The sequence below is a fragment of the Brachyhypopomus gauderio genome, chromosome 7, assembly GCF_052324685.1.
Source record: "Brachyhypopomus gauderio isolate BG-103 chromosome 7, BGAUD_0.2, whole genome shotgun sequence".
NCBI lineage: Eukaryota > Metazoa > Chordata > Actinopteri > Gymnotiformes > Hypopomidae > Brachyhypopomus > Brachyhypopomus gauderio.
In genome coordinates this window covers 14,915,824-14,929,934 of record NC_135217.1, presented here as the reverse complement: position 1 = coordinate 14,929,934, position 14,111 = coordinate 14,915,824, and the positions used below count along the sequence as shown (strand labels likewise).

Below are 14,111 nucleotides of genomic sequence, written 5' to 3'. Positions count from 1 at the left end.
TTCTGAGTGTAGCCTGATTGCATAACTCAAATGTAAACCAAATATCGTAATACATTTTAAGCTTCAAGTGAACATATAAAAGAAAATGTTAATATCTAAAAATGGAAACCACATGTTTTCTAGACACAGCCTACAGTATGCAACTCTTACTATTTACTATTATTCTCATCCTGACTCTCAGCCTTACTGGCAATAGTTTACAGGTTTGAAGGTTACTTACTATTCACTATTATTCTCATCCTGTCTCTCAGCCTTACTGGCAATAGTTTACAGGTTTGAAGACCGATTACGGCCTTTTCCGTTTAGCAAGAGCTTGTTTTCGTCGTTGGCTATTTGAAATATTAAAATGTATGCCTCCCATGTAATAGTGCATTACGTCTGGAAAACTGAATCCACATAGCCCATGCTTCATGACTGAATATTGACCGCCATTAACTCAACACTGCCACCTGCTGGTCATAATGGAATTTTCTCAAAAGTGTATTCTTTCTCAAAACGCACAGGACAAAATAAAGATTATATGTTGATCTTTTAATTACAATATATACAAACAATAAAATATTTTATTAGACAAAGTAACAGTAACAGTATTCACAGAAAAAATAAGCAAACAATAATCAGCACTTTGGACATCATACATGAAAAACTACACATTACTGTAGCATCAGCTGTGAATGGATGCAATGATGTCATATTCATATGCACGATCCAGAATCTTATTTAAATTTCTCAATTTTAATTTTCCCCTGCATTAATCTCTGTAACCCCTCTTGTCCTGACTTGAACTATGCATGGTTGAGGAAATAATGTCCCAGGAGGGTTCAAGTCCATTAGCACGTAGGTGAGCCAGAACAAGGGTGTCCAATGATGTGATTCCCCCACCATTAATTGACACGACAGGCACGAATCATGAGCAGTTGCAGGAGAACAAAGAGTGGGGAGATGATGAGCCCATAGAGTGGATCATGAGTGTGCTCATGTTCAGCCAGCTTCTGACAGAGCAGCACCTCACACACCAGCTTCAGGCTGAGCACAGTAAGGACCCAGAGCAGGCGCAGTACTGCAAGGCGCTTCTCCCCTTCCTGGTACAGGCGGATGGATACAATGGCTGTGAAGTAGGTGCTGAGGCCATCTGCAGTGAACAAGGGCACGAACACAAGCCACCAGCTCATTACAGGGGTCATCATGTCTACGCGGAGGGCGACCAGGATGCTGAAGACCAAAAGCGCACCCAGATGTAGGAAGAGCTCAAAGGTGGCAAAGCCAAGCCATTGCACCAGCTCACGCAGGGAAAAGAGCATGGCTGGATGAGGTTCTTAAAATTTTAGTCAGGGCTTCGTAATGGTGGAGTTAGCAGGACACCAGTTCTTTATTTATTTTAAGGGATGGGAGAGCAAAAGCACAGAATTAATGTGGGAGCCATTTCAATGTTGTACACATTTTGCTCTGAACACTGGATCACTTTTTTGGCAGCATTTTGAGATAATGATGGATCCGGTGTTCTGTAAAAACCACTAGAGTCCCATACGCCTTTAACTGCCCTGAGACGACGACCCAAAACCTATTAAAAAGATAAAGCATGAATTAATCACACAGATAAAGATATAAAAAATGGTAAAATATTATCTAGATGGACTGACTATACAAGTGTACAACTCTATTCATATTGTATTGAAGCTCTTATCGTTCACCTACAGTTCTTACACAGCTAGCTATTCAGTGGCAATTTTCATACGGTTTGTCACTTCCCAAATGAAACACTATATATTTAGCTTAGCTAACTAGCGGCTAACTTGTCACCCGCTCAGTCCAGCAATATAAGACGCTACCATGCTATGATATGAATATGAACTACGGTAACCACTGAAAATATATACAAACGTGTTATGTTATTTATTTGTTTACTGACAATAACCTTTCACTTGATAACGCTGTATACGTATGTATGCTAGCTAACTAACTAGCTAGTTAGCTAACTTTAGCTGATGTGAACAAATTTGAATCAATGACAGCTAAGCGCTACCTAGGTAGTAACATATTACGACGAGAAAACAAACTAACTAACTAACGATGATAATGTTAACAGATTACCTTAGAGATGTCGAAGTCACGGTTGTGTTTAAATTAAAACCTACACTTCCCACTGGCTGTTCTTAGCAGGACAGAAACAGAACTAGGTATCTAGCTAGCTACATAGATACAAAAATAACAGCAAAACGGTCAGTAAAGCAAACGGGGAAACGCGCCGTCGCCGAGGTTACGACGCAAGAGGTGTGACGTCGTACGGTGGCTGACACAGGAAAGTCAAGTAGAACCAGAGTTGCCAGGTTCGCGATTTTCACGCCAAATTGGGCTTGTTTGAAAATCTAGTCGCGGGTGAAAATTCAGCGGAGGCGGGGTGCGTTTTTATGGGCTACCATTTATTTAGGCTACTAAATTACCGCGGGAGTTACAAGTCAAACGTGTACAAGTCAACACTAAGAACCAGGAGAACATAACGACATAAGGGAGGAGAGAAAGAGAGAGAGAGAGAGAGAGAGAGAGAGAGAGAGAGAGAGAGAGAGAGAGAGAGAGACAGACACACAACGTGAAGAGAAAACAGCAGTCACTAGCTAATATGCCAGGTAAATGGGGGAAATAAGGAGGCGGTATTGACTGGGAAAAAGAAAAAGGTTTGATGGAATGGACTAAAAGTGTCCCTAATGACGAGAAAAAGGCATATTGCAAATATTGTAAATGTGAAATAAGAGCTCGTCACAGTGACCTGATTGCCCATGCTGCCACAGAAAAACACAAAAGGAATGCTGCTCCATTCTCAAATGCCAGAACATTGTTTGACACTGGCAACTCGCTTACAAGATGGAGTGGAGGCAGAGTTGCAACTGACTGCTCATGTGGCACTCAAACATTCTAACTGTTGATCATTTAGGATGTGTAGTGGAAGACATTTCAAAGAAAGGCATTAGTTTACACACAACAAAATGCACAGCAATGATTAATTCAGTGATCGGGCCTGTAGCACATGAAGATCTTTTAGAGGATATGGGAAGTGGGCCATAATCTCTAATCGTTGATGAGAGCACAGATGTTACAACCAAAAAACAGCTATGTGTAGTCATCAGATTCTTCAGTAAAAAACACTCTCATGGAAATAACTGTACAAAAGTTCATAATAGCTCTTCATGTAACCAGAAATCACAAGGCGATGAAATAAATGTTAAAAGAGGATCGGAGGAGAGAAGAGAGTTCAGGAGGAGCAAGAAATGATTAAGTAAAAGTACTTTTCTTTTTGCTAATTATGTTACTATTAAATGTTCTTAACTTGGATATAAAACTGATATAAAAGAACTAATAAAACACTAATGTTACAATATTGTTAATGACTTTAATATAAATAGCAATACTGATAATAAATCCCTCATAAACAAAATACTATGTCATACATAGACATACTTGGGGCTAGTTTAAGCTTTCTGAAGGGCGGGTTTTACACTGACTTTGGGCTGGATATTTTTGAAGGACTTGGCAACCTTGCCTAGAACTCACACGCTTAGAACACGGTCGCAGAGAAACTTTGCTGTAGTCAGAAAACCTCTGAGGGCAATTTATCACAGTAAGTTCGCATTTCATTCCTGAATGATTTACATGCATAGGTTAGTTAGCTGTAGTTTTTACATCAGTTTGCACTTTAGATTAATAAGTAACAACTTAGGTAATTAAAGTTTTGCTGAAACAGCTAGCTAGCTAAGTTAGCAACAAACCGCTAGCTAATTTAGCCAGGTAGCTAGGTTATCGGACCTTAGTTAATTCCGAAACCACTATCTAGGGTTAATTATGGTTACCTATATGAAGAATAACAGTGTTAGAAAATCTGGTCCTGATGAATACGCATATGAAATCCGCTGCTGCTATATTGCTGTACTGAGAAAACCAGTAATTTACGGTTTTAATTCAAAAGGTGTGGACAGCTAAAGCTTATGTTAATGCATCTATCACACAGTCTACTAACTACATATTCTATGTACGCCTCATAGTTTCAATGGATAGGGCAGGCAAAATAATACCCAAATGACATTTCTGTTCAATGGAGTTCTATATTGTGGTAAAATGTCTTGCGGCATTAAGAAAATATGTTGCGGGAAATCATCCTGGAACGTTTTTTGGATTTGTTTTGATTTTTTTGCGGATTTTGCGCAGTCTGCATGTTTTGTCTATAATGACTTACAGGAATGTGATGGAACAATTACACCTGAGCTTCTTGTAGCTGTTATCAGGTGTATAAATAAAACTGCATGATTTTAAATGTTGAAAAACCTGTGTGACATTTCTTATTTCTAAGAATGGTTTTACAAATAGCTCAGACTTGAACAGATTATTGGTGTCCTTAAAAAGCAATTTATGATTCTAGTTAAATCTTTTTGTGGGGGTGTTTTTTTTTGTTTGTTTTTTTTAAGACATGCAGCCAGCGGAATCGATCCTGCACAGTGGTTACTTTCACCCGTCTCTCAGATACTGGCAGACATGTGCCTCAGACCTCAGGCCAGACAACCTCATCTACCCCGTCTTCGTCACGTAATGCCTCTCCTCTTCAACATATATGTGTTAGTGGTGGATTGTGGGTGTGAATGTGCTTGCCTGAAGATCATTGATTAATTATGAGAGGTCAAACATTGGACTATTTTGTGTAGTATTTGTATATTTTGTGTAGTATTTGTGCTACATCAATGTTGTCTCCTTTCACAGTGACAGCCCTGATGCTGTGGAACCTATTGCAAGTTTACCTGGTCAAGCAAGGTAACATTTTTCCATCAGTACCAAGCATCTTTGTCTTTGTGACTTCTTTTGACAGTTCACTGTGTTGGAACACCACTGACAATCGGGCACATTTCTGTCATTACCTGTTACTGACACCTCACACCTGTAATACGGTTGCATTTTTGACAATGCACACCAAAAAAAAAAGCAACTGTAACAACTGGAAGTGTAATTACTAAAAGTTTCAGCGATGTTCTACAGTGCCACAATAGTACACTGTGGTAAGGAATAATGGTCAGTTAGATGTAAAACACAGTGGAGGTCTCTGTAGGTTTGTGACATGTTCTTGGCTGGAGAGCTTAGATAAGCTCTGGACTGGGTGGATCTAGACCACTCCTACTGAGAAAAAGATAAAAGGAGGTTCGGTTAATCCTTCAAACACCTTCTGCTGCCCATGTAGTATCTTCCCTTCTCAGTGGTGAGTGATGGTGCATTATCGGTCAGATTGTATCGGATCCATCCCATAATTGCAACCCTGTTATAAAGGACCTTATACGGGTTTCATTTTACTTTATAGTTGGAATACATACAGCTCATTGCATCGTAACAGATGCAACCAATGCATAGTTTGGAGATTTTTTTGGTGCTAGCAGGGCTTGCCTACCATGTGACCTCATTGTTTAGTTTAGTTTATTTCAATAATTATCTTTATTTGTATAGCACCTTTCATACATACATGCAACTCAAAGTGCTTTACAGAATAAATATAAAGAAACATTAAAAGGAAGCAAAAATAAGACAAAAAGAAAACGTTAAATTAAAGATAAAAAAAGAAACATAATAAAATAATGACAAATTCTAAAATAATAATGTAATAAAATAAATATTAAAATAACATAAAATGTAACTAAATAAAATAATGTAAAAAAGTAAAATACTTAACTAAAAGCAGATCTAAACAGGAAAGTTTTGAGACTCTTCTTGAAGCTATGCAGGGATGAAATGCCTCTGAGCTCTTCAGGAAGAGAGTTGCAGAGCTTTGGGCCATAGTGGCTAAAAGCACCCTCACCAGTAGATAGTTTCACCAGTAGATTACTGTTTGAAGACCCGAGAGGCCTGACTGTAACATATCTAATAATCATTTCACTGAGGTAAAGAGGAGCAACACCATGAAGACATTTAAAAACCATCACTAGAACCTTAAAATCTATTCTAAAGCTGACAGGTAAATAGTGCAGTGAGTGGAGTGCAGGTGTAATATGATCTCTCTTTCTCCTACGGGTCAGAACCCTTGCAGCAGCATTCTGATCTTGCTGTAGGTGAGAAATAGAGCTCTTTGGAAGAGCAGATAGAACAGCATTACAATAATCTAGCCTTGATGTGATAAATGCATGGACAAGTTTTTCACTGTCAGCAGGAGAGAGCATATCTCAGACCTTAACTATGTTTCAAAGGTGAAAATAAGCTGTCTTGCATGTAGTCATGATGTGTGATTTGAAGCTGAACTCATTATCAAAGGTGACACGCAGGTTCTTAACACATAGTTTGGCAATCAGATTCATTTGATTTAAATAAATCTGGACATCATTCCTTTGTGAATCACTACCAAGAACAAGAACCTCTGCCTTCTCTTTATTTAATTGCAGAAAATTGTCGGACAAGTCAGCATCAGGGAAGACACTAAATTGTACTCTCCAGCAAAAGGAAGGCTCAAAAATATTATTGTACAAAAGTTCTGTTGTTTTGAGAAGGGTCTGTCTACAGACTACTGACAGGATGTGCACGCCAATGAACTCATGCCCATGCACTGCATGAGTAGGATGTCCACTTATGCTGTGTGAACAATTATTAGGCAAGTGAGTATTTTGACCGTATTATCATTTTTAGGCATATTTTGTGGAGTGCCCTCTCTGGGTCCTCCTTAAGTGGAGGAGTTCATGTATCTCGGGTTCTTATACACGAGTGAGGGAAGGATGGAACAAGAGATTGACAGGCGGATCAGTGCTGTGGCTGCAGTATTGCAGAAAGGCAATGAAGAGAGAGCTGAGCCAAAAGGCAAAGCTCTCGATTTGCTGGTCAATCTACGTTCTGACTCTTACCTATGTTCATGAGCTTTGAGTAGTGACAAAAAGAATGAGATCGCGAATACAAGTGGCTGAAATGAGTTTTCTCCGTAGGGTGTTCGGGCTCTGCCTTAGAGATAAGGTACGACGCACGGTCATCCGGGAGTGGCTTGGAGTAGAGTCGCTGGTCCTTTACATAGAGAGGAGTCAGTTGAGATGGCTCGGGCATCTGGTCTGAGTGCCACCTGGGCGTCTCCCTGGGGAGGCGCTCCAGGCATGTCCAACTGGGAGACCCCAGGGAAGACGCCTCCTCCGGTATCCTCCCAGAAGTGCTAGAAGAGGTCACTGGAGAGAGGGAAACCTGGGCCTCTTTGCTTAGGCTACTGCCTCTGTGACCTGGACCTGGATAAGTGGATGAGAACGGATGGATGGATGGATGGATGGATGGATGGCATAGTTAGTAACTCTCAAGTTGGATAAACTTAAATGCTTAATGGATTTAAGCATAGCAGGTGAAGTGTGTCCTGAACCCAATTGAGAACTTTTAGGCGATTCTTAAATGGGAGATTTACAGTGATGGAAAACAGTACACCTCTCTGAACAGTGTCTGGGAGGTAGTGCTGGGCAGTATGACCAAAATTCTATATCACGGTATTTTTTGAAATTATATCGGTTTCACAGTATTTGATGGTTTTTCCCCCCATGCATATGATGTGTTATCTGCATTGATTGCGATAAGAATTACTGCAGTAGAGTGGTTCAGAGTACCTTATTCCATTGTTAGAAAAATGTCTCCACCTAAGTATTACATGTAGTATTGATTTGCATGGCCCCACATGATCAGTTTGCAAATGGTAGCACTAAAGTAGTGAATGAATCATATAGCATGACAGTTGCAGTAAAAATGTAAAACCTTAAAACATTTTTCAGACAACATCAAAACTGTAGGTTTATACAACTTATGTGAACCAGCTACACGTAATATTATAAATTGCACACCAGTTTATTAATAACAAATAAGAGGTATTTAGACATAAAGTAGACAGGGCTGTTTGTCAATGGTTGTATTGTACTGAAAAGTCCCAAATATCTTACCTTTAATTAAATAACATAATATTTAAACAAATAAATAATAACAATGGTCGAATACTGGGGAGAAGGTAGCATCTCTTTTAATGTGATAAAAAGCGAATTATTTCGAATCATTTCGACCATATGTGTATTTGTATAAATATGTAACTTAATTAAGCTGAAGGTACTGGAAAATATTGAAAATGGACCTTGAAAGTACCGTACAAGTGCTTGAATTCCACCTTGTAAAGGCAGGGTTCATACACAAACATAACTTGGCACAAAACACAGCGATGAAGAACAGAACACGCAAAATTACAAAAATCGAGAGGTGCACGACCTCACGACGCGACTTGGAGCCACCGCGATTGCATCATTTTTGCGGTGTGGACCCTCGCGCAAGTCGCGACGCGTCAAGTATAAGCAGCTTTATGGGTGGTGCAGCAGATTGCTCTTGTTACCACCAGCCACGACAACTTTTGCTCTACAGCATTTGCAGTAAGTGACCTTTAAAAAAGCCTATGTTCTTCCTGACAACAGACACGGCTCCTTTCTTTGGCAAAAGTTCCTTTGGGGCATCATCTTTTACTTCAATGTTTGGTAGAATTTCTGGTTCAGAATGTCCTTCATTTTCAGCAAGCTAGATTTGTGCTCTGTTGTATGTAGGGTTGCAGCGGTAACCGGTTTCACGGTATACCACGGTATTAAAATGCACGGTTATCATACCGTGTGCGTTTGCTTATTACCGGTAAATGGCAAGCCAGCGGAGAAACTGACCCGCGCATGCGCAACTCCGCTCTGGTTCAGCTACTCAGAACACAGCGGTGAGAATGGCAGAAAGTGCTTCAGACTTAAACATTTTTAACAAAAAAAAGGCTATGTGTGCGAGGGCATTGCGCGCTGTCGATTCGCGAGATCGTGCACCTATCGAATTTTGTAACTTCTCGCGCGTGTGTACAATAGTTAAGGTTTTTACAATAAATAGTTCATTGAACAAAAAAAAAAAAACTTTTTTGTAATTTCTTTAAGGGTCAGTGTATATTTTAATAATATATGTAACAATCTGTGATACCGCGGTATTTTCTGAGACGGTTATCATACCGTGAAAATCTCATACCGTTGCAACCCTAGTTGTATGTGTGCTTAGCAGCGCAGCAATAAAAATCGCCCCTTGAGAAACAATTAACGACCGTGCTGCGTTCCGGACACATTTAGGCTATTTAAACCATAAACTGGTGTAGCCAGTATATGAAAAATTCTGATCAGAACAAAAATAAACACCGGTTTTCGGTGCGAACCGGTATACCGCCCAGCACTACTGGAAAGTTGTGGTTGCTGCTGCACAAAAAAGTTGATCATCAGCTGATCAAGAAACTGACTCCTTGTCATGGCTATAATTGTCACTGATTTTTTTCATATGTCAGAAATGCTTATTAGAAGGATTTGAGGCATACCTGTCAAGTGTCCCGTTTTGGCCGGGACAGTCCCGTATTTTACCGCTCTGTCCCGGCGTCGTCCCGTATTTTTATTTTACCGTACTTGTCCCGTATTTTCAGTTTTCAGTTTTTATTTTTTTAAAGCATTCATGTGCCGCTCCAAACAGAATTCTGTCACTAGCCTCGTGAGAACTGCTACCCAGACTATAGCAGGTGGAACTACCACCCAGACTACTGCAGGTAGCAGTTCACGCGAGGCTAGTGACATAATCTGTTTGGCGCGGCACATGAATGCTTTAAAAAAATAAAAATTGAAAATTTGCGGGTTTAGTGTCGACAGTGGGAGCAAACCTGGAACAACAAATCAGAGATGGATTTAACGAGAGAAGTCCTGCCTAAAAAGCTAAGCGTACGTGTAAGTACCTTGACGACTGAGACAGGGAATTTACTTTCCTAAAGAGGATTTGGGGTGTTTTTTCTTCACTTTTTGCCACTCCAAAGATGTTTTCGTCTCTCCTACAGCCTCGATTGCAGCTATATGCAAATAACATTATGCAAATTAGGCGATGACGTCATATACGGGAAATGTCCCATATTTTTAAATACAAAACTTGACAGGTATGATTTGAGGTGATTGTTTATAATTAATATAAAATATAAATATAAAATATAATATAAAAAATTCTCCCTGAGTGTGTGTCTGTGTCTCTATGTTCAATAAAAAGTAGTGTCTGTCTGTCTGTGTGCGTGCGTGCGTGTGTGCTTGTATGCCCAGTGGTGGATGGTGCTCTGCCACTAGGGTCTGTCCTCTCTCCCCTTCCTGCACCCCATTCAGTCCCCCAGGGGGCTGTGGATCCCGGTAGAGAGTACGCTGTGCGCAATTGGCTGCCGCTTCTCACCGGTGTGTGTGTGTGATTGGTTGTCTGTGAATTGTACCTGTGTTAAATTGTAAAGCGCCTTGGGAATTTGGAAAGGCGCTATATAAATCGAACATTCATTCATTCATTCATAATTCTCACTTGAACAGATGAAAATAAAGTGACATGTGAAAATGTTTCATTTAGCTGCATAATAATTTTGCACAATAACTTTCCCAATAATTGTGCACATACAGATATTCGCCAAAGAAAGCCCAACCTTCACTTTTACTTTTTGAAACATTCATGTTTGAGGTTTATTGACATTGTGGATTAACCGAGAGCACTGTAGTTGGAGATTAATTAAAAGAATCCTCAAAAGTAAGACTTTCTTAATAATTATGCACAGAGTGTATATTCTATGCATGGCTCTATAAACACTCGCACATATATTTTACATATGGACTTGGATATGACCACTGGTCTGCCCATTATTGCTCAAATATTATTTGACTGAACCTACCAAGGAGACAACTCCAGGAGAAGTATATATATATATATATATATATATATATATATATATATATATATATATATATATATATATATATATATATATATAAACTTGTCTTGAGTATAATTTTTTTTATGTGCCCTCTTTAAAATAAAACTATTAAAATGAGTTATGAAAAGTTAATTTTCATTCATTTCATTAGTTCATTTGTTGCTACCTTTTGAATACAATAAAATTAAATATTAAACAATATTAATTAAGTACAAAATAATCAAAAGTACATGCATGTCAATAAACAAAACTGTATATGACCCACTTCTACCCTCCAATAATGCAGTTTGATAGTATTGTGTTGTGGTCACTGATTACAGATATGGTGTGAATAAGCTTGAGGGAATGCTGCGCCCCCTTGTGGAGAAGGGCTTGAAATGCGTGCTGATTTTTGGAGTCCCTGCCAAAGTTGCAAAAGTGGGTAGGACTTTCTCAGGGTAACATAAGTATTGTAACGCACATTACAGAAAATGGTGTGGGAAGGTTGCAGAAGGAGAATAGTGTCTGCATCTGTTCACTGAACCTTATTCCCTTTAGGACGGGAGAGGCTCAGGGGCTGACACTGAGGAGACACCTGCCATCCAGGCTGTGAAGAAGCTGAGAAGCACCTTCCCTAATCTGCTGTTGGCCTGTGATGTCTGCCTCTGCCCTTACACATCACATGGCCACTGTGGTCAGTCCAATCCCATGGCTGGCTCTCTTGGTCCCCCATTCATGCCAGACAATAACAAACATATAATAACTATTTACACACGTTGGTCTTTATTATTTGTTAGAATAATGACTCCAAAATTGAGTATGTTTGCTATAAGAAGTCCTGTGTGTGTGTGTGAAGGGATTCTGCGAGATAATGGCACCCTGGACAATGCAGCAAGCTGCATGAGACTGGCTGAGGTGGCGCTGGCCTATGCTCGTGCAGGTAGAATCAAACCCTTGACTCAGTAAACAGACTGAATTAACTGAAGGAACTGAACAGATTGAACAATCTTAGAGCTGAGCATACTGCATGAACTCAACAGAGTGAACAAACCAAATAAACTGAACAGGCCTAATGAACTAGCCATTTGACCTCTCTCTCTCCTCCTCACATCTGCATTGTTCATGTCCAGGTTGCCAGATCATTGCTCCTTCCGACATGATGGATGGGCGGATTGCGGCCATTAAACAAGCTTTGATATCCAATGAGCTTGGCAACAAGGTTGGCAGTCAGAGAACACCCCATCTGTTTTTAACAAGCTCTTTTCCCTGTTCATCACTTGCTTTAGGCTGAATCTGAGGTGTTGTAACCATTCCTGTCTTCTCCATTTCATCTCCGCAGGTCTCAGTGCTGAGCTACAGTGCCAAATTTGCCTCCTGCTATTATGGGCCTTTCAGGTGCATTTCTTCTGCATTGTAATCAGTGTCCTGCTCTGTGGTAGTTTTTTATCCATCTAGCTGAATGTTTCAAATAATTCATCTTTATAATCTGACTATCCTTAATGTTTACAGGGATGCTGCCCAGTCCAAACCAGCTTTTGGAGACCGAAAATGCTATCAGCTGCCACCTGGTGCCCGAGGCCTAGCACTTCGAGCCTGTGTATGAGAATGAGTGAATTTCTGAAGAGTAAAGCTGTCGAGCAATAAGTGATTCCTACATCTTTGTGGAGGTTTGACCATGTTTTGCGGTTTGGTAGGACCGAGATGTGAAAGAGGGTGCGGATATGCTGATGGTGAAGCCAGGCCTGCCATACCTCGATATCCTCAGGGAGGTTAAAGATAAGGTCCGTATTAGAATGAGCTGCTGTTCTTGTGCACCATATTGCCATCTTGTGAAGCACAATGGAAACATATCTTCAGCGTGGGGCCAACTTTAAATGCATGTTCTGTGTTCCAAGCTGTTGTCGTCTCCCAATGTGTTAACAGCACCCCACACACCCACTGGCTGTGTATAATGTGTCGGGGGAGTTCGCCATGCTGTGGCACGGAGCGCAGGCTGGAGCCTTCGACCTGCGCACGGCTGTGCTGGAGGCTATGACAGCTTTCCGTAGGGCAGGTGAGGTCACTCGGTCATCTTACGTCACTGACACTTTCTACCAGCATTGTGCACTATCTGAGTCTACCCTGCTGTAAACGGGTATGCGTTGATCAGCTTTCATGCTGTCCATAATAGCCAGTCACTCATAATAGGGAGTCACTCCCATTAAAAATCTATGTACTTAAACAAGGAAGGAAACTGGAATTGAAGATTAGTGCAACAATGACATCTCTGGCTATTTACAAAGGCACTGCAGAATACAAAAGAGTCAGTACTTAGAAAACATTTGGGTGGCATTAAACAAATTTATTTATCAGTTTTTTCTGTTCTTTCTTCAGGTGCAGATATCATCATCACCTACTATACTCCACAGTTACTCACGTGGCTAACAGAGTGATGTGCGGCCCACTCTAACAGATCGATTCAGATCCAAACTGACCAAAGGGTTCATGTATAGCAATCTGACCACCTCTTTGGAGAAGTAGCTAGGATATTTCCTAAGATGCATTTATTATCATGAATATATCATTTTCTTCCTTTGAAGCTATATGTAATCTCTATGCTGTGTAGCAGTTAAATGTCGGGTTAATCTGTTTGTTTCAAAGCTGCCTGCCTAATGATCACCATTTATCTGTACTTTCCTTTTTGATACTATTCAGTGCTATTAGATTTTATAAAATTATAACTGCTGCATACATCTGTACCGATAAGTAATTCCAAAAATATATTCTTTGGATGTCTGGATTACATTCATGTGAATGGTATATAAAATATATAATGATGAGATACAAACAAGAATTATGTTGGGAAAGTACTGTAGTTCATATGAATCTTTGCAGTCAGATTTTGCTCCATTACTCTGGGTTCCACTGGGGATGGGGGTGTATTCATGCTGGTGGTGCTGAATAAGCGATCAGAAGCAGACACCCTTAAGGACAAGTTTAAGGACAAGTCATCGTGATGTTAAGCAGTAACAGAAGCATCAAAGCAGTTTTCTCTAAATTAGTAAATGATTTTTTCGCCCCTCACTATAAATTTTTTTTCTTGTCTGTCCTGTGGGGAGTGTTAACTGTTCACCTGTATTACCTGAACAGTCGCGTAACATTGTAAAACTCATTTTAAGTGTTTAGTGCCTTATGTAATTTTCTATGATGGTTGTATTTATCAAAATTAAACATTTACAATCATAGAAAAAGCGTAACTTCCCGGAATACTGCCATAGGATGAAGGAATCGAGAAGCCTATAATACGTATTTAATACAGTGGAGAAATTGCTTGGATATTGCTTTTAAACTTTTTACAGCACATCGATCTGGCTAACCACACCTTTTTTCACGTGAACGTCAGATA

At 39.9% G+C, this 14,111-nt stretch overlaps 2 protein-coding genes across 2 annotated transcripts; one reads left to right on the top strand and one right to left on the bottom strand.

Annotated features, from left to right (window-relative positions):
- Positions 1 to 512: 512 nt before the first annotated feature.
- tmem203 (transmembrane protein 203) lies at positions 513 to 2,282 on the bottom strand. The gene is made up of 2 exons (XM_077010686.1): positions 2,092 to 2,282; positions 513 to 1,561 (listed from the first exon to the last, which is right to left on the bottom strand). Exon 2 carries the CDS (start codon positions 1,299 to 1,301, stop codon positions 885 to 887), a length of 417 nt encoding a protein of 138 aa, XP_076866801.1. The 5' UTR covers positions 1,302 to 1,561; positions 2,092 to 2,282; the 3' UTR covers positions 513 to 884.
- Positions 2,283 to 3,450: 1,168 nt separating this feature from the next.
- Positions 3,451 to 13,510, top strand: alad (aminolevulinate dehydratase). Its single transcript, XM_077012025.1, has 12 exons — positions 3,451 to 3,613; positions 4,455 to 4,572; positions 4,744 to 4,794; positions 11,068 to 11,164; positions 11,285 to 11,420; positions 11,583 to 11,666; positions 11,857 to 11,945; positions 12,066 to 12,121; positions 12,236 to 12,323; positions 12,421 to 12,507; positions 12,650 to 12,779; positions 13,100 to 13,510. Exons 2-12 carry the CDS (start codon positions 4,457 to 4,459, stop codon positions 13,156 to 13,158), a joined length of 993 nt encoding a protein of 330 aa, XP_076868140.1. The 5' UTR covers positions 3,451 to 3,613; positions 4,455 to 4,456; the 3' UTR covers positions 13,159 to 13,510.
- Positions 13,511 to 14,111: the final 601 nt, after the last annotated feature.